The 27,858-nt window shown below is 42.8% G+C and overlaps 1 protein-coding gene across 10 annotated transcripts in view; it reads right to left on the bottom strand.

Annotated features, from left to right (window-relative positions):
* The window catches only part of EPHA5 (EPH receptor A5), a 202,175-nt gene extending 174,525 nt beyond the window's left edge, over window positions 1-27,650 (bottom strand). For 6 of the 10 annotated variants that reach the window (XM_032108934.1, XM_032108935.1, XM_032108930.1 and 3 more), the window contains exons 1-2: window positions 27,371-27,634; window positions 12,363-12,427 (exon numbers count right to left, since the gene is read on the bottom strand). In XM_032108934.1, coding sequence (XP_031964825.1) covers window positions 12,363-12,427; window positions 27,371-27,497 — 192 coding nt within the window. In that variant the 5' untranslated portion in view covers window positions 27,498-27,634. Of the gene's footprint in view, window positions 1-12,362; window positions 12,428-27,370 lie in introns of all 10 variants that reach the window. The other 4 variants (XM_032108938.1, XM_032108939.1, XM_032108936.1 and 1 more) reach the window with 2 other exon arrangements.
* Window positions 27,651-27,858: the final 208 nt, after the last annotated feature.

Genomic DNA, 27,858 nt, shown 5'->3' with positions numbered 1-27,858 from the left:
ATCTCAGTCTGGGTATTTATCAGAATTACTCTGACACACTGAGTCACTGGGCTCACTGGAGTTTCCTTTGCACTGGAAGCATCACAACAATGCCAGGAAGAGACAAGTACCACATAAGAAATGAGATGGGTATCTGAAATTGTACAAAAAGGTTTGATATGGTCTGAAATCCATTCCCAAGTGAACTATTCATTTTGTTCCTGTTCAGCAGCTGTCCACACTTCACTATAATTCTGTAGAGTGACAGCAGTCACCGCTTTTGCAAGAAAGTGCCAACCTCCTTCCAGTCACCTACCCAACAATGTACCAGTATCACAACTCGTTTATTTCCTGATCATATGACAGGACAGCTCTAGTGATGGACGTAACTAGCAATTCTTTTCTAAAACTTCATCATTTTAAAGTTGATCTTCCCATCACTAGAATGAAAATCAAGGCTTTGCCTAATTACTATATTAATCAATATCAATAGTTTTAAGACTGCAAAATTAACTCCAGAACTGGCAGAGTGTTGCTACTGAAGTTAACTACACAGAAACATTCAGTTATTCAATCTGGCATCAAATAAAGTGAACAGTAAACCAGACAAAGATTGTGTAATGAAATAACTTTGTCTTACAGGATTATACTTGTGGTTATGACTTTAACTGTGTAGTCTAGAAGGATTTGTGACAAACTGAATAATCTCACATTATTGTAATGATTTGTAATCACAACACTGGCTACGATTTATGGGCTGACTTTACATCTGCACTGCAACTAACTAAAGAAGTCAGTATATGCCCTACAGTTCTAACCACTTAAAATTATGTCTTGCAAGGAGCCCCAACAGCCCACCAGTTTGGAGGTTTGAAACAAAGGCAAATCTCTTAAGTGTGTATCTTTCAATTAAATTCAATTAGCAAATAAAGCTAAAATAAAACAAACCTCAATACCCCCAAGGCTCCTGAACAGAAGACCAAAGGTCACATTTTTGCTATCCTCTACTGTTGACTGAACTGGGAGCAAGCCACACTGAGCAGACATCATACAGAGCACAAGTTATTTTGATGACCCTCAACTTCAAGTGACAAGATCTAAGAAGGACCTCCAGGCTCCAGCAGGAAACCAGGAGAATCACATCAGTGCTGTACCTGGAGTCTGCAGGCCGAATATGCTAAAGCAACCCCCCCTGCCCTTGTCCCCTCCCCCCCCCCTCCAAATTACAATATGAGGTGCCAATGAAAAAGGCTGCCAACACAGATTGAAGGTGCTAGTTTTCCTAAACAGCTGGAGGGGGAAAAAACCCTCTTAAATCCTCTTTTTCAGAAACAGACAATTTCTCCCCCACACTTGGCATCTGCTAAGTACACTTAGGTCTTGGGGTTATCATCCCAGAAGTAGTGGCACCTATGCATCACATAAAAACTCAAATACCTTAAAAAAATAATCAATTAATTCTAAAGAGAACTTTCAATAAATAAATACTTTAAGAACTCCTGTCATCACCTCCTCTCCCACCCTGCCCTCACTCACACCAGCTCTTGGTCTAGCTCACAGCCTAAGCAAGGCAGGGGATAGGCTGACTTGCACAAGTGGAACACCAAGCAGCTCTTTCTCACAACCAGGACAAAACTGAAAATGGATTAACAATAATGGTATCTCAAATCATAGCAAGAAATACCCAGCACCATCTTCTCCTGATAACTTCATCTTCTGTACCACATTTAATACTGTCAATATTATGAGAAGAATCATTGGGGTTATAGGAAGACCTCTGAAGGCAAGGGTCAGGTCACTTGTCCCAAAATATTTTTGCTGAAGTCAAATGTGGATTTCTGCAGCGTAAAAGTTCAGTCCTCCACCCACTTCAGAGCCAGAAGTTCTGAACTTTGCAAGAAAGCATCCAAAGGAGGGCAATTATCCACAGAAAGCACACATCTTTACATGATTCTGGCTTATCTTATTGCAGCACCCGTAACAGATCTACAGGCCACTATATGCTTCAATATATAGGTAGTTCATATACATGGAAATCAGTAAGATCCAGGCTTTAGTAATGAAGAACTTCACTAGCAATTTAAATAAATCTACTTTTTTTGATGTGTTTTTTTGAATTTGATTTTTTTCAACTCTTCATTTTGTAAAGTCAAGAATTCAATATAATAAAAGGAGTGGCCTGGCACTTACTTGAGTAATGATCACAAAGAGAAACAAATAAGAAGACGTAAGTTAAATGCTTATCAAAGCATTTTGGCAAGAACCAAGTATCTAATAATACTTTCCTTCCTGGAAAGCAGCAAAAGAAAGAAAATAAAGGACTGTGTGGGTGTTTCGGCCTGATCTGACAGATCCAGGCTTTAGAAAGCCACCAGCAATCTCTATTCCTTGCCATCACTGCCCTTCTCTGAGCTGTCCTTGGGATGCCCAGCTCAGCAGGCAATTTCATCTCCTCCTCCTCCATCACACTATGCTGATCCACAGTCCCTACTCTTCTCAGGGGAGCTTGCATCCTTACCAACCTCAGGGCCCAATCCTGCCTCCTCCCTGCAGCTAACTGGCAAATTGTCCATGGATTATTCCTTTCTCAGACCACTAAGATCATACAGGGGTATGTGAGGATCAAACTAACATGCAAGTTATCATTCACTCCTAACTATAAGTCACTACTACATCACAGATGTGTCTCCAGTAAATTGTCCTGAAATGGAATTAAGAATCAGTGATGTCCCATTACACATGGAAGGAATAATTGCTCTCTACCCTAAATGCTCACAACTCCCCTCAGGATGGCAGTCTTTTATTTTTTTGAGATGATCTGGGTAAGGTTTTTTTCTTCGCCCCCAAATCCTCTGTCCTGGCAGAGGAAGCTGCAGCCAAGCCATGTTCTGCAATTCTTTCCTACTCACTGTTCATCCCATGGGGTACAGCCAATCAATCACAGCAGCCTGACAGCATACAATATCACAGTGGTATCACAGAGATGACTGATAGCCAGGTGTCACCCACATTCTCTTCAACAATGCTTCATTACTCATGTTGAAGAGCCTAAAGGCTTGTGAGAGGAGCTACCACTTTTCTTTGGAGCAGAGTTAACACAAAAGCCTCCAAAGCATGGGTTTGCATCCAGGTGTACTGCTCATACTTAATCTCCAATCTGTTTTGCTACAGTATTCTCAATATTAAACCAACAGACTTCATGCCTACTGTCTGTTTTAGTTACATACCCAAAATCACAGAGTCCAGCATGCTTTTTCCCTCAAAATGAAGATGCTTTAAGGTAAATTAAGACTATCAACCCAAAATATATTGGGACAAGAAGAGTTTCCAATAAAACACTGGCATTTTCTTTCAACAGCCAAGAACCCAGTCCCACCTTCCCCTTTCCTATGTGCATGTAGCCTTCAGCAACTGAGAAACACCCTGTTTTTCTGATCAGGACAAGCAAATTCTGAATGATTCCCATTAATAACTTGAAAAATGGATGAAAGTTTGTTCTAACAATCCTAGATGTTCAGCTGCTGAACTGTTTCTTAATAGTAGAATAACCACGCATGAGGACTGTGCAGTAAACAACAGTCAATCAGAAAGCTCTGCTTTCAGGTTTCAGCCTAGGTGAAGGGTCTTCAAATAAGCCCTCTAATTTTTATTGTCTTCATTCACTGTGTATACAGAAGGCAACTTCTTGCCATGAAGACAAAATAGCAGCTTCCATCTTAACAATATTTTCAGGAATTTTGCATTTAAAATGTTCTCCTTCTGGACACACCTACCATGTGTTTACCTTTTTGAAGCTAGCATTCTTTTTTTCATGTGTTTTTTGAGCTGGCTTTCCTGAATGAGTAACCAAAAAAAAAAAAAAAAGAAAAAAAAGAAAGAAACAGGAATGCATTCTTGAATTTAGTTACCAAAAAAAAAGCCATTAACCTGAGTCAAAATATATGCTGTCAAATGAGGCCAGTGCATTTGAAGTTTTACAAAAGGATTAAGCAATTAAGTGATAAGTAACTCACAGATACATATATTAGCACACGAAGCAGTAAGAAATATACTTCAAAAATTCATAAATATAAGCTATAAAATCCTAGTGAATGTTTTATAAACCCTGGGCTGTTGCATATGCATTCTGTAATGGTAATATTTTATTCTGTATAGTTTGAAATTTTCCCTGACAGCACTATGTTAATACATTTTAATTGTACGGTTACTAACTGTTGGATACCAATATTTCTGAAATTGGCACAAAAGTAACAAAGAAAACAATGGTTTTAGAAGATAAAGCTCTTCAAAGCTCTTTTATCCCCCAATGTAATTCCTAGACACTAGAGAAAAAAAAGACATTTTAGCATGAAAGGAGATTATTGTTTGCCCAATGAGCCTGTGTGGAGGAACCTAATGCTGACAACAGTATTTACAAAATGATATACTGAAGGATCAACCTTTATTTTTTCCTGTGGTAGAATATATTATTCCAGTAGTATAGTTCTAGACAAGATAAAGATTTGCTTTATTCTTAATCTCACTAGTATTAATTTATTTTACAGTACCTTAGAGTACTCTAGGCATTTTAGATCTCCTTTAATAAGACCTACACCTCACCAGATGCTACTCCCAAATAAATGCTGATTTATGTCAATAGCACACAAACCAAAGGGCAGCCAGCTAAGAGAACAGGACAACAAGAGCAGTCTCAAATGGAGTGAAAATATTAAACTACAGATAGGAGACATGAGAAAGGACATGAATAAAGTGGCAAGGCTATACAATGAGAACTCTTGTCTAGCATGGGGTACTCTGGTTTAAAAGCAGTGCAGCTAATATGTTGCAGGTATCTAAAGTGGACCTTAAATGCAGCTTGCTGAATGAGTAACAGTAACTTTATCTTAGTCAGGCCAAGATTAAAAACAAAACAAAAAAAACCCAAACCCCCCCCCCCCCCCCAAAAAACAAACCCCAAAACAAAATAACCAACCCATCCAAAACAAAACAAAAGAAAAGAAAAAACAACCAAAAAACCCTACACCAAATTTCAGAGGGAAACAGAAACAGATCTCACCCTAGACAGAGTCAAGACAAGCTCTCAGACAGAAGGGCTTCAGACTTAGGGCTGCAATAGGTCAGAACAGATCACCCAGTTTGTTCCTCCAGAAGAGACAAACTCTGCTTGACCAGAGCAGCAGAGACAGTCCAACCTGCTGACAGAGACCTCCTGTGACAGAAATCCCGCATCTGCCCCACAGACGAACCAGCAGGAAGCACATTCCATCAAATTCAACCTGAACCGGTTTAGATGAAACAAATTTTATTTTCTCTTGTCCTACCCATTGCAAACCTGGATGAAAGCTTATTCCTCTCCTCTCTGGTGGCTGTGGGCCAGTCCAATGCTCTGTGCTACACCCAACTCCATCAGCCTTCTTACACAAAGAAGCTGATCTCTTTAGATCCTGCTTGGTATAATCAAGCTTGGTGAAACAAACGCAGCTCTATGAGCACTGGCAGAGCCACCAACTCAGCAGGGAAATCCACCAGTTTGGACCATAGTCTGCTGGCCAAATTCACCTCTCATAGCAGCGCCCTACTCCCTTTAACTCCAGCATCTTCATTCTCACTCTGGGGCCTTCGGAGTCGGAAACATGAAGTCAGCTCTGCTTTAAAACACAATTAATTACAGTTAATTACCACAAGGGTCTCCTACAACTGCATCATTAACCTCTGGTGTCTTTTCAGACCCAAAGCTCAAGCTCTTTTATTGGAATTACACTATATGAAAGAAGCACGCATGCCTCTGGCACACCAAGCAGGCAGCACAACCAAAAGAAAACACATCATCATGGCCCCACGAGATGAGTAAAAATGACCATGGACATGAAGAACCAGAAAGAGGGTCACAGAGGACAGAAGTTTACATATATAGAGATACTACATATTACCTTAAAAAATTCTAGTGGGGAAACAAACCCTGTATGTTTCAACTCTTGAGCTCAACATCATCCCACATATTGTTCATGTAAAATTCCTTTATTCTGTATATAACAGAACACTTCAAGTACTGCTGCTTGGGTTTGGATTACTCAGTTTACTTCAAACCCTTGGATGTGCAGTACTGTTTCTTACTAAACTGCGCATGTACAGAAATGTTTCCATATAAACAGAGCATCCAAACTGCAGGCTTTTAGGGTGCCATTAACATTTTTTTCAGCTACTTGGTATTACTTATTTCCATCATGCTTCCTGCTAACGTATTCATTGCATTCTTGCATGTTAGCATATGTGTTGGTTTTGGCTGGGATAGAGTTAATTTTCTTCATAGTAGCTGGTATGGGCTGTATTTTGGATCTGTGATGGAAAGAGTGTTGGTAATTCAGGGATGTTTTCCTTACTGAGGTTACACAGAGTCAAGGCCTTTCTGGCTCTCACACCACCCCACCAGTGAGAAGGCTGAGGGTGCACAAGGAGTTGGGAGGGGACACAGCCAGGACAGCTGATCCCAACTGACCTAAGGGATATTCCACACCATATGGAGCATATAGAGCTGGAGAGAAGAGGGAAGGGAGGGATGTTCGGAGTGATGGTGTTCTGAGTTCCCAAGTAACAGTTATGCCTGATGGAGCCCTGCTTTCCTGGAGATGATTGAACACCTGCTGGCCCATGGGAAGTGGGGAAGGAATTCCTTGTTTTGCTTTGCTTGCGCGCACGGCTTTTGCTTTACTGATTAAACTGCCTTTATCTCAGCCCATGGGTTTTTCCCCTTTTTACCCTTCTGATTGTCTCCCCCATCCCACTGGGGAGCGGGGCGTGAGCAAGCATCTGTGGGGGGCTTAGCTGCTGGCTGGGGTTAAACCACAGAGCAGATCCCTCTGATTCCTTTTCTACACCGGTCACAGACGAGCAGCAGCATTTGCAGGAAAAAAAACCCCACAGGCTGCCAAAAGTACTGCCCTGAAAATGCCAATTATAATCATAACTACATGACACAGCTCAATGGTGCCAAGAATCCTCCTTGTCCTTTCACTACCCCCTATCCCTCCCCCTTTATTTTATTTCTATCCCTTGAGGGCAAGCACTGCCTCCAATCCAGGATTCCTGTGTTAAATCTCTATCTAAACTAGGATTGGCAGAGAGCAACAAGAATTATTCCCAAACCATGCTGAGGAATCTAAAACTGCTGTTATTTTTAACTTTAAAGAGGCACCCTAGGGTACCTGCCCTCAAAAAACTGAGCCAGAAATGCCGCTCAGAAAAAACAAAACCTAACCAAACCAAAAAACCCCCAAATCAACCAAATACAAAAATCAAGCCCACCAATATCCTACAGAAATAAGAACCAACTTGTAGAATCAGTCTAGATGAATTTACCCCCAACTTTCAGTATTTGACCTTAGTAAACACCCAAAGGAGGGGCAATTGCTTTCCCTCTTGCTGTTCACACGCAAGAAATCATCTAGCTCCCTCACAATTCTTTATTCATTGCAGAAAATGAACATCTCCACAGGACCAGGTTCCTCAGGACATGTTTATTTTCCAGTCTGAGCCTAAGAAAAAAAAAAAAAAAAAAGCCATCATAAGGAGCTGTGCAATGAGCCATAGCACAGAGCCAACACCCCAAGGACCACAGAGACTTTCCTGTTCTGTGCTAGAGGAAGTTCAGGGAAATCAATGGGAGGTGGAGGAGATGGAATAAAACCCTTTACACAAAAGCAAAGCAGCTGTGTGGCACTCTGATTTGGACAGAAAAAGAGTACTTCTAATCTGAAAAGAAAGAAGTTTTAAAGTAACAGTAAAAGGAGGGAGGGTCTGAAACAAGTAAATCAGCCCCATAATAGCCACTGCAACAAAAATCAGACATAACTGCTAAATAAAATCAAACCAGCTAAAGAAAGATTTTATTATTATCAGCAACTTTTGCAACTATCTGGATATTGTTAAAAGTGACTTGGTTGTCACTTGGCCAGACCAAGTAAAACTGAACAGCACAGGTTTGCAGGGTGCTCTGCAGCTTCTGCCCCTGCTATGGCTTTGCAGAGAGTTGAAATGCATGACACAGCCTCCTGCCAGATCAAGGGAGGAAGAGGAGGCAATGCAGCCTACAGCCACTGCCTGACCTCACCCGACTATTTCTGTCACAGCACTTACTCTCATTCCTACCCCTGTGAGCTCCCACATGATAAAAATGTGTGTTTAGCACAGAGCAGTACAGGCAGTTTCTGCAGGTCACAGCTATCCAGTGTCACAGCCGTACACAAGGCACACACAAACCTCGGAGGTGCCCAGTTTGGGCAATCCTAAGCAGTGTCCCAGGAATCAGTCCAGAGGCAAAAGATTTTGCAGACCTGCTGTACAAGCCTTTAACAGAAAGCCTGACTGGTTTTGTTCATGTGCTTGTGAGGGCTTCTTACTACACAAGAGGGACCAGACTTTCCTGATACAGCCTCTGGTAATTACAGTAACCTCCTTCAAGTTAAAACAAACTTACATGAGCTGCAAAAAAAAGTCAAAATTGTCCCTTTGGCATGTGATAACAGGATCAATCCCTAACCTGAGTGTGAGAAGGGCAGCACTTTCCATGCTGACCATGCTGTTTTGGCAGGGAGAGAGTCCCTTTTCTGAGCTCCATGGCCATGAGGACCTCACAGGAAGTTTGCCCATGCTTTAGCAGACAAACTGCAAGTTTAAGATCTGACTGCACAACTGCTGCAAGCTGCTGAATGCACACAGGGAAGCCAGAAGCCACACTACTGCAACTTACTTACCCTTCAGGGGAAAGCAGCAGAAATACAAAAGCACTTTCTCCAGCTCAACAGCTGGCTCTTCACACCAGGAGGCATTGTTTCAAAACCCTACTTGGCCATAGCATATTTCAGTCATCTCGTTTCTATTCATCCCTCAATACTCCCTATGAAGGAAGAGGGGCATTTTTCTTACCTTCTTTGTGCATGGGGAATATGAAGGCCAACCAGGCTGCAAGGATAATGGCCACCATGCAAACCCACACCAAGAAAGTGCCTCGGCAGCCAAAGCTCTTCAGAAGACACCCTTGACTGAAGTGCTCCTCTCCCGTCCCATAAAATCCACTACTCACAAGATGAGCCAGCACACACTGTTTAGCAGTGGATCAAGGTCTGATCCTGTGGGGACTTAAGCAGCTGCAGTGCTTCTTCATTTGAGATGACAGGCATGAAACAGGTCTACTTTTAAGCCTGATCTGTTTCCAGGCTGGAGAGTCAGTCTCCTTCCCATAAAATGCTGCTTTCATTTCCCAAGTTAGATCACATTCTCCCATTGCGTTCAGCAAAAATGACGTGAACAAGAGACTGAACAAGGGCAGCTGGACCTCTCTGCAGCATGGAATGTCTTAAAGATTCAATACACAAAAATTAACATGGCACACAGTTGTAACAGAAGTTGAAACTACGATATCTACAAAGGATCTACCAAAAGCAAGTTCATTTGGCTTGCCTGGACCTCTTATCCCAATTGTCTTGGTAGGGGCTTTTTGTGGGGTTTCGTTTGTTTAAATGTGGAAATCTGTTTTCAAAACCTACCAGCCTGAGCCTTTGTGATATGAAGATAATTTCTCCCAAGCACTCCCATACAACGCCAGAGACTAAACACTTGCAACTGTGCCCGGGTACAGTCTCCTACTTCTAGCAGCTGTGGTTCTACGAAAAGTATTTGCATCCCATTAAGATTGATAATAAAAATCAAGTGGAGAAGCAGCAACATCCGAAGAGTACCAATGTATCTTCAGCTGGAACTGCACCACCATTGAAAAGTGACTACACTCCACAGGATACTGTTTACAGCAATAATAAAACACCATGCATCAAAAAGCTTGCTTCAGAACATGGTTTGTATCTACACACTGTGGTGCTGCAAAGTGTGACACAGCCTGACATTTTTGCTCCTTTCCTTGATGGGTGACTGTGCAGAGTGATATAGGGACCTTGAAAATTTTCCCTAGGAGAATATCCTGAGATAATAAATTCATATGAGAATGCCTCAAAACACATGACAATGCCTATCTCTGATGTCAGTTAAAGCTCCCTCCTTTTCCAAATTCAAATCCTGAAGTGAGAGTTGCTTTAAATATTTATGTTAGGTAGATCTTGTAAAAAAATTAAGCAAAGAGCGTGTAACTGTAGCATAGCTGATTGCAGAGTAGATATAGCAGTTAGAGAAGTAACTCTGGGAAGACTTTTTTAGTGCTTATAAAATACTGAAAATATATTAGTGAAAAAAAAAGACGGTTGAACAAACCTCCTGGATTTTTATGATGTCCCACGAAAACAAAGAAGATTAAGAAGAGATTTCTGGAAATTTGAAAAGCAACTGCCTAATTCATTTTTAAATAAAAAGTAGAAGTTAATTAAGGGAAAAAAAAAATTCTCCCTATTCAGTCAGTAACCCTTAATTTGGCATTCGTGAGTGTACTTCCATGTGCTCTTTGCAAACCGAGCTTATAGATATAGAAAGGTTTCCCTAAATAATGAAAAGCTACAACTGCAGCTTACGTGTGGGATAGTTAGCTTTTGATTTACTCATCTATACATACAGAATCAGAAGTATTCTGAACTTCTCAGCCCTATCTGTTTTTCTGCTGATACTCTTTTTAAGGGCATTGGGATATACCAGAACTGTTCTTTATACCACAGGAAAAATACCAGGAGATGTTCAAAAAGTAAAATCATCCTTTAAGAATTGGACATTGGGATCTTTATGGTGCCCCATGGCACCAAAATATTACTCTGCCAGCATAAATGACACCAGTTATTCTGATGCTCACACAAGCAAGCAGAGTAAATTTTGTTCTCAGCTTTAAATCAATTGATTAAAAGAAAAGTTATAGACCAACCGTAACAGGATTAGATCTTGGGCTGAATTGAAAATAAAATCAGATCCCTGTGTAGCTTTTCACATCCCTGCTGTAACCTGTGCCTATACACATGCAGCTTGTCCGAGTGAGGCTGCCGTTTCTACAACCTTTCATCCACACAGAATATATGGAATGACATACTTTAATTTACTGTCTTTTTTATATTTTTTTTTTTTTTTCAAGGTTGGCTGAATTTTATCTAAACCCTGCCACCATCTTTATAACAACCCAACTGGAGTCCAAGACAATTATTCAGTCTGTTTCATCTGGTGACTAAAACTCTGGAATAACACACTCCTGAGACTTGCTCTGTTGGAGGGCTCAGTCATGCAGCATCTCTGACTTAGGATGCTTTCTTACCTCACACAGTGCTCATGGCTTTCAGGAGCTGACAGGAATACCCAGGATGGTGCAGAAATCAACCTTTCAAGACTGTACCAAAGCTCTGTCACAGTACAGGACACAGGGTGTCCCAAACCAAAGACCAAAAACCACATCCTGTTCACATGATGCAGTCAGGTCAAGCAGACACACTAAAGGGTATCAATGCATCTAAATTCCATCACTTATTTCAAGTATCAAATTAGGAGGGCCAGGTTCTTTCAGCTACAGAATCAGAGAATGGGTCAGGCTGGAAGGGACCACAATGGGTCATCTGGTCCAACCTCCCTCCTCAAGCAGGGTCATCCTAAAGCACATGGCACAGGATTGTGTTCAGAGGGTTCTTGAGTATCTTCAGTGAGGGAGACTCCATCACCTCTCTGGGCAACCTGTTACCCACACAATGACCCACGGTCACCCACGCAATAACTAAGTTCTTCCTCATGTTCAGGTGAAGCTTCCAGTACCTCAGGTTCTGCCCATTGCCTCTTGTCCTATTTTTCAGCACCACTGAGTAGAGCCTGGCTCTGTCCTGTTGGCACCCTCCCTTCAGATACTGACATCATTGTTTCAGTTGTCTCTTCCTGAGGCTGAACAGCTCTTCATATAAGTAATGGTAAGGGACGGAGAGTCTTCAAGGCGCTTAGAACTCAGCTCCTGTTTCAGTGTTATCAGGTCCCAGAACTTTATCATGAATCTGAGACGTATTTGTGAACAGCCTTGTTCATTTAAAGCTAACAGCCATGTTCCAGACCTTGCTTTTCAGAAGCTAACTTCCAAAACATTGTATTCCACATTTACCACAAAGGCTCAAGAAAAAAACCTAAGAATCTATAATTTAAGAGAAATTTAAATAACCTCATGGATTTTCTTGGGGAGGGGGGAGGAGTGAGGAGGCTGACTCATGATTATTTTTTAATACTTGTGGCTGGCTCTGCTGCATAAATAAATCAATCCCCTAGCCACACAGCTCCATTTCTTCAGTCACAGCTTGTTGTTTTATTTATTTTTTTCCCCTCCATTGCCGACAAATCCCTCTAGAGAGTTTTTAAACCCAGTAGTCTACTTTCCGAATGGAAACGATTAGTATAATCTGTGAGAGAGAAAGCAAACAATAACAGAGACTTACCCCATTTTTTGGGTAGGCTATCCATCCCAGATCCCCCATTACTGTGCGTGAGTCCAGTAAATTCACTGAAAATAAAAGAAAAAAAACAGTTCAAGAAGATGGTCGGATACAAACTTCAGTAGGTATTTCAAGGTATGGGTGGCTCTGGTAAACAGATTGCTTATAATTAACCAAGGAAGCTGGATTTCTGTAAAGCACAATAACAATGCAGTAACTCCTCTAACAATGAGGTCATACAATGAGAACAATTCTATGTATGCATTAGCTTATTCCTTTGAGATCTGCCACAGAAACCAAGCTGCAAATGCACTGAACTTCTGTAAAATCCAGATCCTTCACATTCTTAGGACCTGATCTTTTGGGTGGAACAAGTACATCATGTACACTGTGTACATATGTGTATATGTAAGACACAGAGTATATAGGTATAAAAATACACTCACAAACATCTGTGCATGTTTATACACACATTTCTTCTAAGGTGGCACGTATTTTGGGCATATTCAAGATATTAAGACAAGAACAAAACAAGAATTTAATTTTTGGAGTATTATATGTGCAAGTATTACTCTCATCAGGAATCTGTTATTTTCTTCCTCTTCCACATTTTTCTCCAAAAGTCTTTGACATCTTCATTATAAGCTATGCAAGGGATCTTTTTTCTTCTACACACAAAAATTAATGAGTGGTTAAGTCACACAAGCAGCCAACAACTTACATTAAACAGCAAACGAACTATTCCCAAGCTTGTAACATTTCTTTCCTCTCTTGCTACCTGAAACACTGGGTAAAAAGTGAGAGGTGACTACATCTACACAACCTTACTCAGCTAAGAAAAACTAGCAGCTTCTGGTGCTGAGCTTTCACCTCCCGCACCCAGGGCTTTAACTCTCCAAGTCAGAAGCTTGTCTCTGAACCATCAACTGTCATCCAAAATCTCAACCTAGGAGCAACTTTTGTCTACCTTAATAGCACACTTCATCAGATCACCACTCTCACTTCTCTCAGTATATTTGTCTGCATAATACCTCACTTTTTCAACTCACGTCCTTCCTGAAAAGGAAGTCATTTCCCTGGGTGTTCAATTCCTGACCTCCGCCCTGCGTGCTCTTTAAAAATCCCACTGGAAGTTTTGGCAATTGGAATTTCAAGACTTTCTAGCACATGATGATCTAGACCAAGAACAAGCTTGAAAAGGGTGAGGAGGCTCTGTGCTCTTTCCTTTAGAAGAGAAACAGCTTGCATGGACAAGTATGAAGAAGGCAGGTAGGTATCATAACTAACCCTCAGGGTTACACCATTTACAGAGGCAGAGTAAGAAATCCACGATACAGATTTAAAATATTAAGGAGTATTTTAAAACAAATGAAGACTAAACAACCGATTTAGTTCGGAAAAAACCAAAGTTCTCTAAACCAATTTGGTCTTTATCATTCTACCACTGAAGGCTGACTACTGTAGTCCCCTGTACACAAAACCAGGCCAAGCCACAAAAAATACAACACAGAGTTCTCAGATCTGGCAAAAAATTATCTTAAAAGTGATTTGTCTATCCAGATATTTTCACAACGTATGCAAGTATTAATGCAGGACACTATCACAAGGCATACATGTTCTGCCTGGTCAAGTATATTTTTGTGATGTTGAGCAAAACACATTCAATGGCTCAGGGTTTTCATTTCTGCATTGCTTTCTCCTGCCAAAAGAGGAAGCAGTTGGAAGCTGTCAGTGCTTCCAAACTACAGGACACGTGGTGGAAGCAATACTCAGAAACTGCACTGAACTATATTCACAGTAAGTAAACATACAATCAGGTGGCTTTTCACCCCAGAGTCCATGCAAAATAGAAGTATTGCTATCACCTACCACTAGATATGTCACCCAGTTATGCCCAGTCTTTCCCCTTATGAAGTCTTCAGGTAAAATGGTCATTAATTTCTCCTGCTCCAGCTGGAGCCAAGCACTGTCATCCAAGTGCTCCTGAACTACACCGCATTTTCTTGGAATAAAAAGAATGACCCTAAAACAGTCTTCAAAATAAGACACACATAGATAACATGTCCCATATTATAACTGTATCCTATTTTAAAAATCAAGAGACAGCAGTGAAGTTGCTAAAATGGCAGGTTTACTCAAATTCCTTCTATTGCAATCACTGTAATTAAACTGTGCAGAACACTATATTCCTGTCGTTAAGTTGCAATGGATGCAAAACAAGTATTGATCTACATTGTACAACTTAATTAAAACTTGTCCTGGAGATGCTACTAATGAATGTAATTAGATGCTGTGTTTGATGTCACAAGCTTCTTCATGACATACTAATTAAGGAAAAAGCAGAAAAAGTGCTTTATTCGAACATCAGATCATAAAAAGAACATGATACAGCTAAATACTGTATTATCTTTCTATCAATGACAATTTAAAAATTGCTATTATTAACTTCAAATTCAAAATAATCTTCTGCATATGAAAAGATAATATAGCCCATTCAACTCTAAGTCAAGTCAGTGGGAATTTTCCAACTAGTGAGTCAGCTAGCAGAGACAAATACTAGAAAAGACTCAATTCCTCTTGTATCCTCCCACATTCTGCATGGAGCAAAATAAATAGGATGGAATACAACTTTTGCCAGGTACCATGCAGTAACTCAAAACTCATGTGCCAGGAAGGCAAAAGTGACAAGTGACTTGACTCTGTCCCCTGTGTGTGGGCTGCTGTGGAGACCAGAGGGGCTCCCAGCACACCCCAAGGGGTGTGTAAGGCACAGCAGATACAGACTGCCCCATAGGCATCTGCTCAGGGTTGCTTTCACAGGGTACCATCTGAAACAATGCACTGCATCAATCTGCTCTGATGAATATATTTAGCCACTAACCTAAACCACTTCCAAGGACAAAGATGTTTTGCTTTGTGAAGCCCCAAAATTCTGGTATATTGAACACAAATTATCGCTTGCTCCATCTAGATATAAGGTGTTTGCATCCTCCCCATCAGCACCCTCCCCCCCAGTCACTTCCACCATGTCTGTCCTTTGCTTGCATCATTTCCAGGTTACTACCCCACCCCAATGCGGCCTCGAAACAGGGCCCCAGCATCCCCCACTCCAAGGGGGGTGGCTCCTCTGACAGCTCAGCTGCAGGAGTTCCCTGTGGCAGTGGTGCTACCGACACTTTGGGGATGCTCTCTCAGGTAGCCTTCTGGTCCTGCACTGCCAGAGAGGTCACTGGAACACAGTCCCACCACACGAGCCCAGACAGATTCAGCACTACCTCTCTTCCCACCACCCTCCAGCCTGGCAGGAACATTATTTTTGCTGAAATGGTTTTTATCAAAAAAATGCTAATTGACCAGGCTGGGGAAGAACCAGTAAGCAAGCAGCAGGTAAAACGGATGCCTGGAACAGAGGAAAATGTTTTAGCAGAGACTTTTATAGAAGGGCTGCCACCATTCCAAACAAATGCGTCCAAATTCACCATGTAGCTACTTGAAAAGAGATGAAGCTTTTTTGCACCTGAATAAAAAAATCTGAAGTTGTGCTTCATTTAACCCACCGCAAGACACAGAAAGAGACCAGAGGTCATCTTCAGAGCACAGAACCAGTTCCTCCCTATTCTATCTGTGATGACTGTGAGCATGTATTTGGCTGTGGCTGTTTAATAACCAAGTAATCTAAACACTCAGGACACCAAAGCAGGTAATTCAGGAACACCTCCAGCTATGTGTGCAAGGCTTCCATACTTCAAAAGGTCTAGTGCCAGCTCCTGTGTAGCTGGTAACTCCTGGACTCACCCTAACACTGCCTACTCCACAGGCATAAGCCAGAGCTGTACTCAGGAGCACTTGGGATACTGCAGAGCTAACCCCACTGAAAAAAAAAAATCACTTCAGAAATTACTAGCACCTCTGCTTGCTCCATAATCTTAAAAGGCTCCAAAATACCAGAACTCATTTATTCCCACTTCCTTTCTCCTCAGCACCAGCTAGCTTTATTTCAACAAACAAGCAAGAAACCTCAGACCCCATAAGCACACACTTAGCACCTGTATCTTTGCCAGCAAACTTTGAAGATAATAGATAATATTTTTTGCTCATCTCCACCATCAGTGCATCCATCCCACAAGCCCTAATTATTTCTAATGCTCAGTCAAGGGGAACACAAAACCACACAGATCTATATCATCATTAACTTCCATGCCTTCAGGGTAGGATAAATGATGATTAAGTCTAAAGTCATACCACAGCCTTTTTTTTTTTCTTTTTTTTTTTTTAATACAGAATAATAGCTTGGGGAGTTTGCATACACTCTTTTTCTCAGACAGGCTGGTTACTACAGGTGAACAATCAAGTTAAGAATAAAAACAGACGTGATCGAAACCTTTGCCCTGAACTCTAGCTGGTGAATTAATAGTGGTTTCTCACTTGGGAATCTCTATGAGGGATGCCTGGATTTAGCTTTTTACTCAAATGTCCTTGTCATGTTCATACAACTGGCATTTAGCACTTCACCATGGCTACACAGGGACTGTGGCTGGGAGGAAGCACATGAAATGCCAGGGCTGATGATATTCAACACTGACCTAAACCAACACTCCACAGCACAGCAGAGCTCCCCACCTGGCACAGCCACCCAAAACGTGTGGCAGCAGTAGCTTGCCCAGGAGAAAGCAGGACAGGCCTGCCAGGATGGTACCATGCCTGAAGTAGAAGCCACTGATTAATGGATTGTTTTGATCACACCACTGAAGTGAGATGGCTCCTCTGGCTCTGGACTGGAACAGGATCATCTAGAGCATCTTTTTTCTTCACTCCAATTTCAAATGGGAAAAAAATCCAAGTTAAACCCAAAAATACTCCACCAACAGTCTAGAACACTGAGTACTTCTGACCTTACCAGCTACATATCCTCCTGTCATTTCAGTATCTCAAGATTTTCAGAAAATCCTTCATTGCTTATACCAGGGCAAAGTCTCTGGAGGCATATCAAAACTGAAGTCTTCTGAGTTGCCATAGTCTTTGAGCTGATTTCCAATTAATCATACACTAGAGTAATGCTGCTCTTCAGCAGCACCATTTGCAAGCTGAGGCTTACCACAGGGCATCCTCTACCAAAGTATACCCTAAGAGCTCTAGAACAGGCAAAATGGTGAGCATAGCAAAAGCTAATGGAGTTTATATCATGAAGCTGTAAAGCCATAAGAATCTTCTTTTATTTCACTGAAATATACCTTAATGAGGAGGGATAGAAAATCCTTTTTGACCCTACGAAACCAGGTTTCATCACAAAACAAACAGAATTACAGAAACCTTCCTTATAGCATGCATAAATATTTCAAAACATCACATGATTTCTAAAGCAGCACATTTCTAAACAACAAAACTTAAATAAAAATGTTTTGTTTTTAATAGCTGAAGGAAAACTCTGCTTTAATAAACTTGCTACAAATTGAACAGGAATCTGAATGTTATTTTGTGTAGCCTGAAGCTGAAGTCTGTTATGAAAGAAAGTGCAGTCATACTCCTACATCCTCCTCCAGGCTCCTCCTGCAGCTCCTGGCCCCCTCTGCACACATTCTGCAGGACATGATGTAGCTCCAACCTTTTTGTGGGTGGTCAAGGTAGCCCCAGCTCTGACCCAACACTCACACCTTGTGGGAACAGCTGCATTTAAAGAACTTGTGAGAAACCTCTCACAGGAACACTCACACAGTGACAATTAAGCATGAGGTGAAACGCTCTGCTGCACGGGGGTCAAGGTGCAGGACAAGATGTGACAGCAGCGCTTCGCACTTCATCAGAAGGTCTCCTGAATAGCATCACAGACTTTCCACCAAGCTTCACAGCTTTAGTCTCCTCTTTCCTTCTACCTAAAGGAGGGGGCACAGCTGCCAACACATCATTAATGGAGCTGGTTTCTCCTTGCAATGCATACATCCCCATCCTTCCTCCAGCACTTCCAGGGGTCACAGCATTACAAAGACACATGGACTGCAGAGGAATCTTCATCATCATGAGTCAAAGTTTTCCTGCTTCATAAATCTTCACTGGTTTTATTGAAGTATTGTTGCCATTCATTTTCCAACTGTTTTCCCTGTTGTGCCAAGTGCTTGTCTAAAAAGTATATATCCAAGGTACTCCAACAAGTAACAGTCAAAAACAACTCAAGAAAGCAAAAACAAATGAAAAATGGAAAAAACCAAACTCTTAAAGAAATCAAGGTCATCGGGGAGCAGATGCCGTGAATTAATTAGCTACACTGAGCAGGGACAAAACACACAGGCAAGAACCTCTGAAATATTTCCATCAGTGGAAACAAGCTACATCAGAGTGCAAGCTGTAGCAGAACCTATTATTTATAGCCCACTGGAGGAGGAAAGTATACACTACTTAATGAACTTGCAAACTAATATTAACTGCAGATTTATATTTTATTATGTTGGCTTCATTCTGATCCAAGTTATCATGATTACCTTTTACAGCAAGAGCCAAAATGCTTGCATCTGCATCACAGATTCATAGGTTTTTAAGGCCAGATGGACAACTGCAATCATAACATCAACTAGAGAATTTTATCCAGTAATTTGTGTATTACATGTGTAATTTGCTTGAACACACTGTTTACAAGGGAGTGATACTGCCCTTTGAAAAAGTTCTTCAGGTTGGCTGCATTTTTTCCTCTCAGGCACAGAACCAGCTGCAGCACCAGGGAGTGAGACCCAAAGCTCACTTCGATAACCAGACCCACTAAAACAACCAGAAAACTGCCAATTTTTTCCCTACAAAGATTTCCAGTCAAAACAAGAGGCAGTCATTTGTTCCTCCTGCCATACATCACTTAGAGGCAGAAGTGATTGGATTAGCTTGACACCAAAGTGCCTGGAAACATGAGAACTCCAGTGTAGTTTGCTTTTCTTTAATAGTAAACACTCCTATTCACACCAAAATCACCATTTAACTGAAAAGGGTTTATTCACTGTGAAGAAAGCCAGGAAAATGCTTCCATTCTCACTCATAAAATTCACTGGAAACAACACTGTACCAACACAACAGCAGATTTCTGAGCTGGCTGCAGCACCGATTTTTTGGGTAACCATCTGGGCAAGCATCACTTTACCACTAAGAAAGAAAAAGAAGCTTCCACTGAAGGCAACCCACAACCAGCACCTGCAACCTGACAACCAGCCTGCATGGAGAAACAAAATACCACTGCTGTCCTGCAGATCAGGGCCTCCAACCACTGTCAAGGCATCTGCAAGCTGCTGAAGGAGGCAGCTGCCTCAAGACCCTACTTAAAGCTAGCACCTTATTAAGCACACACAAAGTCAAGCACAATGTTAGCATCCCAACAGTTTCTCAGTGCAGTCAAAACACCCGCTAGCAGGGCTGAGATGAAATCTCACCTTCTTCCCTAAATTAACAACTCAAAGCAATACGATCTCTACAGTCTCTGTTCCTAAAAGGTGTCCTGTAAGACATGGAGTTCAAATTCTGTTATCCGTATAACCAAACTGAAGAAACCTGGGACAGGTACATCCAGATCTGACAAGGCTGTCAGCTTTCACTACCAGTAGACTTGCAAGACCTCACTGTCCACCACCAGTAAAGCCTTCCTGTTGACAATAATGACTACTCTGCTGCCACTGAATTCATTCAAGTAGAAAATAAAAGAACTGACATAATTCTTAGCAAGCATTTGGGAGAAAAAATGTTTAAAATGATCTATTGGCTTTTCAGGGGGGTTGACAGTTTATCCCTTCTATTTCTGTTAAGGGAAGAGGGTGGAGGTTGCTAGTGAGAACAGCACATTGTCAACACATTTTAGTAAGAAATTGCTTGTGAGTATTAGTAAAGCAAAGATGGATAAGCCAAAATGACTGGGGTTTTTTTAGAAATTATCTTACAAAAGCAAGTATGCAGATAATTTCCCCAAGTAGTTTCACTGTTTTGGGACATGCAAAACAGTTTAAGAAGTGATCCACAAGTCCACCCAGAAGCATCAAGAAATGCTCATTACTGATGCTGAATAATCAATTTCCTCTCAGGTGTTCCACTATCCTCTTTGGGAATTACAAAGTTCAGACTGGTTGTTCTGATCTCTTTCTAACATGAAGTGATCCAGGTTAGAGAACCCAGTAGTTAACACCTTGGCAAAACACTTCAATACTGCCCCCTGCACCAAAATGACATGAAAGCCTGCAAGCCCAGGGTTCTATCCTCTCTCCTACAGGTTCAATACCTGCTACACAACCACCTAAACCTAGGAGCTCTCAGCTTCTGCAGGGTACTGTTTGTTCTCCCCACACACCCCCAAGGCACAGTTTGCTGAACTGATGCTCAGGAGCTGGCCAGCGGGAAGACAAGGGGCAGGAATCACCTCCTTCCTCAGGGATGCCAGATCAGCTCACAGGGGTATTCCCAGATCTGCTGTCATAGTACATGCTGTATCACCTTCTCCAGGAGGCATCTCTCATCCTTCCAGCCAATGGGCACCTGAGCAGCTCTATTTGGTCAGAGTCCTCCTAACATACCTGCTGCACAACTCAAACACCAACACCACCCCTGGTGAAACAGCATGCACTGAATGTTCCCATGGCAATTATTCTAGCCCAAAGCATCTTCAGCCCTCTTTGCAAAGCAGAAATAGGAAGGCTGTGCTCATACACACAGCCCAGGGCAGCCTGCAGCTCCCAGCACCCTTGTCCACAGCAGGCAATACACTGCTGCACCTCTGCAAACAGCCACCCATCACCTACCACACCCAGCAGCAGCCAGGTGCTGTGAATCCCAGTGCTTCCATCTCCTCCTGACTGTGTGCTCCGGACCAGCTTCCTTGCAGGAGACAGGGATAATTGCTTTCCACCTCCAAGAGGATAAGCGCATTAAACCTTTCGGAGAGGTTCAGATAATGCACTGACCAAAGCCATAGCAAATACCAAAACTGAGACTGTAAGATATAAAAGGTCAAAGGGACAACTAAAAGGGTAGCCAATCCCTAGAGAGAACTAAGCTACTGAAGGCCAGTGCTCAGGTTTTCCAATACAGCTGGCTGTGAAAGCAGCTGGGGCAGCAAATGCTTTCACCTGTCACCTCAGTGTCCAGCTAGTCACAGAGCAGAGTAAGGGACAGGCACAACGTGAACACAGAGGACAATCCAGCTCTCAATTCTGCCTGTGCCAAAATCCAGGCACATCTTAAGAATAAAATGTATTTTCAAAGGAAAAAGGAACTATCTACTAGCTTTTTAAATACACAGCAATTTTTCTAGCAGAGATTGAAGAAAATCAGTTTAGTGAAGTCATTAAAAAATTGTTCATTCCAATGCAATAATTAATACAATATTTCCGCAACATGCAGTGAGTAAAGAAAAATACCTAGTTCAAGTCCATCCTGGTTGAAATGAGGCCTCATCTCTCAGCAGCACTTATGGTCACTGAGAAAGGTACAACATTTGTGGCAGATTTCAATTCTGTATTTAAATGTTTTACTATAAGAACAACGTTTTATTTTAAACCTTTTTAATAGACTATAGTAGGTTGAGTATCGACTGAAGAGCTGAGTGAATATTCTTTCCTCCATAGAAGCAAGCACTTAAATAAGAAATTCAGTGTTCTACAAAGTGACCGATCTGTGCATCTGGAGTTTCTCTCATCTCACCCTTATTCCATATACAGATTTCAATTTATTTCCAAAGAGGAAGTGAGAACACTTTTTTCAATTGCAAAAAGAGTTGGTTTGGTTTTTTTTTTTTATTGTGGGGCAGAGTTTCATTTCCCTGACATCCTTGAGCAATGTTTAAAGCTCATCTCTACTCAAGTATATACATAATTTCACACTTACAGGAAGGGACCACTAAAAATATAGCTCCAAGTCAGAAAGACTGGGGGTCTAACAGACCCATATCTGCTCAAGACCCTAAAGACAACAGGGTCCAACAACATCACTCAGCTGAGCTAATTCAGCTGGACTTTCCCAGGTCAAGGGCTCTGCACTTGCTCAGCACATGCTGGACACCAGGATTCCTGCAGAAGCAGCATGGAAAACCTTGGAACAACAAAGCATAAAGCTAGCAAGATCAGAGCACAGGGCATCACATCATAAGCTGTCCCATCTTTTCAATTTCCACCAGATTTTATGAAATCCTGCTCTCAACTCACCACCCATGCCTCCCTCAAGCCTGCTACAAAAAGCTTTGTATTTTTTAGTGCAAAAAATAAACATTTCACCATGGGCAAAATTTTGTTTTCTTATTTAGCAATAAGAGAACAGCAGACATGGAAATGGACTGTATACTAGAGCTAAAATGTGAGGTAATGGTGGGAGAGTTAACAGTGGAGAGGGAAGAACCTGTCACACAAGCCCGCTAACTTCCCTTCCTCCCATGGTAGCTGTCAGTTGACCCCTCTGTATACTGATGGGCAAATAGCTGCTTTATACACCAAATGATAGCATCAACATTTACCATATTATAAGCAGTCAGTTACTGTTTAAGACAGTTTGCCTGTTTTCTACTATTTATCACAGTTTTAAAGATACGCTTTGAAAGGAAATAGGCACTATCTTGGAGTCAATCTTTGCTATTGTTTATTTCCCTTTTTAAAACGTATCATTAGGCAGCAATGCTTTTAGCCATATACTTAAAAGTGCTGAGTTTCAAATGTTGTTTTACTGTCAAAAGGATAGTAGTTCCATTTTAAAGCCATGACTGAGTCATTCTAAACCTCTTGAAAAGCCATAAATCACACATCAGACAGATCCCAAAAAGACCATTAGACATGAGCTGTCCTTCCTCATACCAGTAATTCCACTGCAGTAAATTTAAAAGTTAATGGGACTACTCCAGTGAGTAAAATAAACACATGGCACTGCGGCTGTGCTCTGCTCTCATGGAAAGCACACAGGGAACCATTCCAATACACCAAATACAGAACTGATAACTCCTTAAGGCACTGTGAGCACACTGAAATGTGCCCAGACTTACCTGTTCTGCATACACAAGCCATATACATGCAGCACTCAATACCTACAGAATTACAAAAGATGCTATAGCTGTGTGAATGTATGACATACTAAGCCAAGCTACTGAGTGCAACCTAATAAGCAGAATGTTCTGATCGTGTGTATTTTTATCTGAAGCATTAGACTAATTGAAATACATTGATATGAAAATTACAACTGTTTTCACACCTGCTTCTACTACACAAAAAAACCCCCCAACTTCCTGAAAAAGACTTAATTCACTAATTAAAGATAAACATTGTGATGTTATAGCTAAATATGCATTTATCCAGTGTGCCATGACACAGAAATTATATACCACTATGGGACAACACATACACAAATAACTCAACACACTGAGAACAGGTAGGCTCATTTCAGGCTCTGGCATGAATAATTTGCAAATTACAACCTTCCTTTATTTTTGCCAGCACCAGACCCACCCCTTTAATTGTACTCATTTATTCATTCATTCAAATAAGAAACAATACATTGAGGTAAAGCTAGCTTCAAAAAACCCTGAAATAATTAAGAGAGAAAGGACCAAATGCAGGAGTTTGTAAAAAAATTAATACCCTTCTAGTCTTAAAACAAATACAACACATCCCAAAGACCCATTTTGTCTTTCTCACCTTTGTCTATTTAAGTCAATGTCATTCTTTCAAACTGCATTTCTTTTGATTTGCTTAAACAGTACACTTCATTGTTAAGCACTGACTCATCGGCACTTGGGCTGAAAAGCTCAAAAATGAAATATACTTTGTATTTAATTACAATTATGCAAATATGTTGTGGAACGACGTTGTTGCAAGCAATCAGATATAACGCATTGCATTATTTTAGTAATGTGCCCACATGACACTTTTTAAGGTCATCTAAGTGACGACCAAATGTGATCTGCAAACCACTTCAAATCCACAGGCGATGTGTAACAAATCATATAGTTTAGGGTGAAGGAGGGAGTCCTCAAACAAATCCGTCATTCATTTATGTTTCACATAAATAATTTATATAAGCTACTTCCCAGACCCTAGTACTTACAACAGAAAGATTTAAAACACATGCATTTTTAAACCAAAGGCAGTGCAGGAAGCCCAGTCACATATTGCAGGGCTGTCTCTCGCACCCTACTATCACAGGGAATGCACTTTAAAGCAATAATGCACTTCTGGAATACCAGCACTTCACAAAATTGTACTATACTTTTAGGGTACTCTTTGGAATGTTTTCACTGGGACTCATTTCCGAATTTGTAACATTACTCAAAGAAAAAAGCAAATATCTGGTTTAAACAATGAAGACTGCTAAAGAGTTAAAAATAATGGCTAAACAGCACTTGAAAATGCATGAAATAGCATTGAGCGTTCATCTTTCACTACGTTTTGCTTTCAACATATAAACTGAGGAAAGGCGATTAAAAAAAAATCTGTTTTATTTTGCTGTTACAAGAAAGGCTGAAGAAAAATTAATTCATTTTTCCCAATGTATATCCCTCAATCCATTACTGGAGATAATCTGTGAAGGTGACCAGATTTGTGATACAGGTTGGGCAAAAACGGCAGGCCCATACAAAAAGCTATTTCCATGATAAGGAACTAAAACTTTTTTCCCCCCTCCAAATCATAACCTAGATTTTGAAAGCATTTTCCCCTAAGTTCCCTCCACTAGAGGGTAAAATAGAACATCACGTACTGTGAATTGTTAACTGCATGTATTTTATCCCACGAAGCCACTGTGGATTACAGTAAGATTTAGAGAAACAAAAAACATGATGCACGGGGGTAAAGAAAAAAATGATTCTGAGAATTTGTCATCATCTACGCAACTACTTATGTGCTACATTCCTACACAGCACAGGGTATTGGCTAGTTCTTTAACCACGCTGAGTAGGATGAGAGCTAATAAATTAAAAATAAACCCAGAAAACCCAATATCACCAACTTTTGAAAACATTATCCACCAGTCTAAGATGGCTACCTCCATCTCAGCAAAAGTAAAGTTCCCAACCAGCCCAACAACCAACCCCAGTGGAGAAGCTCTCTCATCAGAGCCCAGAAGCAGCCAAATGAACTTTTCAAACCCAAGCTGGTGACAAGTGTCAACTCGCACGCAGCCAGGCAGGTGGGCTTTAGCATCCAAGGTTTCTCATGCGCTGGTCTCCACATACTGCAGGGTGAGCCATTCCCAGGCACGGAGCTGTTCCGTAGCAACTGGCAAAGGAGACACGCTGCGAGAAGCACTTGTCAAATAATGCTTGTTTACAAATAAATCTCCTCGCAGCAAAGGACAGCACTTATTGAATAAAGTTCAGGTCCACAGTCAGACCCCTCCTAGCAGCAGCCTTTTAGCTTTGCATTTACTGAAGAGATGGAAATTAGAGAGCAGCAGTCAGAAAAGTAGCAGCAGAGACACCGTGAAGCAAGCGCTCACACTGCTCATCATTGCTGTAATATTCCCCTGCAACCTCCCTGTAAAGATGCCACTAAACCTATTTGCTAGTCAGCTTCATTAATCCTTTCCAGTAGTTTCATATCGTGTAAAAGTCCTATTCTGCAGCTGCCTATTCATGCAGAGACACCTCTGTGCTCGGCAAATGGTCCCGTTGGCTCAGTCAGTAATATCCAGATCTTCCGAGAACTGGCAAGGATGACTGAGACGGGGCTCGGAGCATCTGTTGGTCTCCCAGCACGGCATCGTGGCGGACTGGCTCACACAGGACAGCACGCTTCCTAAAAGGAAGGCGAGTAACCAGGAAAGCCCTTCTAAATCAGCCACATCATCTCAACAGCATTGCTCCCATGGGTGAAATCATCTGAAATTGCATGGGGACAGAAGGATTGGGCCCACTGTTATCTAACCAAGGCAAAGCCAAACCATTTCAATCATCTCCCAAACCAATGCACTTCCTGAACATTTGATATCTTTGTACACAGAGGAACAGTATTTCCCCCTTCCTCTGCACTTTTTTTGTTTTTTTAAGAAAACTGAGATTCGTATTATTCTCGCTCTGGAAAATAAATTACAGCTAGCTGGTTACCTCAGGCCACATCTTTGAAATTCTGGTACGGTTTTCCTTTCCCAACCCCTGCATACCTCCTCCTCCTTCTAAAGGAGTTTCACAAATAATTACGGTGCATCACGACGCCAGCCAGCTTCGAACCGCTGGCATCCCCTGCAGATGCTGAACTTCTCCACCCATTGCTTTCACATTATAGCCTGCCCGCGGATCCAAAAATATTAGAAAGCCTCAAGCAGTGCCCACACCACGCATAGAGGAAAAAAAAACAGTCCAATTTCAAAGACTGGAAGCATCCTGCTAGACAAGAAGCCTAGACGCGTTTTTGGCCATCGGCCTCACAGAGATCAAAGGTATAAAAGAATCCGTCCCCAGCGGCCGCGCTCCGCTGCGGGTTAACACCGCCACCGCCGCGGCTTCCTCTCCTCTGTATACGTGTATTTTAAGCCGCGAAGTAAGCGCACTGCGGCCAGCGCTTGCAGGGCTCCCCACCGGGAGCCACCCCTGTCCCGCCGAGTCCCGGCCAGCCCCGCCAGACCCCCTGCCCCGTGCGAACTCCCCGTTCCAGCCCCGCAGCCCCTCCGCCAGTACACCTGTGCGACTCCCGGGGCACACGGCGAGCAGGCACCGCCGTGCACACCCACCCGCGCAAAGGCACCCACACCGCACACTCATCCATCCCCCCGCAAGAAGGGAACACCCGCTGCCAAGCCAAACGCGCCCGTGCCAAGGCATCTGTGCACACCCACCCGTGCCAGCCTGCCCGCGCGCCGTGCAGCGCTGCCGCCCGCGGCCACCGCCGCCTCCCTTCGCCGGGAGCCCCCTGCCCCATCGGCAGTGCCACCCGCATCCCCGGCGCGGCATCCGCCTTCCCGTCTCCACCTCCCCCAGAACGTCCCAAAATTGAATCAGCCGAGTCTGAAGTCCCGCACCGCCGGGCAGCCACCCTCCCGGGTGGGCGCTGCCCCGACGGCCCGGCCGCCCCGTCCCCGCTCACCCTCGCTGCCGGGGCTGGCCCGCAGGCTCCGGAGCGCGGCGCACAGCAGCAGCGGCAGGAGGCACGTCCGACCGGGAGCCGGCGCCCCGGCGCGGCCGGCCCAGCCGCCGGTGCCCCGCGGCCCCATCCCGCCGCCGCTCAGCGCATGAGGCGGCGGCTCCCCCCCAGCGCTGCCCGCTCGGGTTGGCTCAGGACGGGACGGGGCGGGCTGGCAGCGCGGAGGGACGCGGTCCGCTCCCGTCCAGCCGCCGCCGCGACTGGGGATGCAGGGGGCGGGGATGGGGAGGTGGCCCCGCGCCGCCGCGGAGACGCCCCCGATGGGGCGGACCCGCCGCTGTCGCCACCGTGTGCGGGGGACGGCGCCCTCCGCGCCTCCCGGAGCCCAGGGAGCAGCGGGCAGCGTACTTGAAGTGTCCGCCCTGAGGGAAACCCGTGGCAGCACCGCGATGCCCGTGGGAGGGAGGGGGCGGCAGCGCTGTCCCTGCGAG

The sequence above is a fragment of the Corvus moneduloides genome, chromosome 5 (genome assembly GCF_009650955.1).
Source record: "Corvus moneduloides isolate bCorMon1 chromosome 5, bCorMon1.pri, whole genome shotgun sequence".
NCBI classification, from domain to species: Eukaryota; Metazoa; Chordata; class Aves; order Passeriformes; family Corvidae; genus Corvus; species Corvus moneduloides.
The sequence above is the reverse complement of the archived record's forward strand: the minus strand, read 5'-3'. Positions and strand labels throughout refer to the sequence as shown.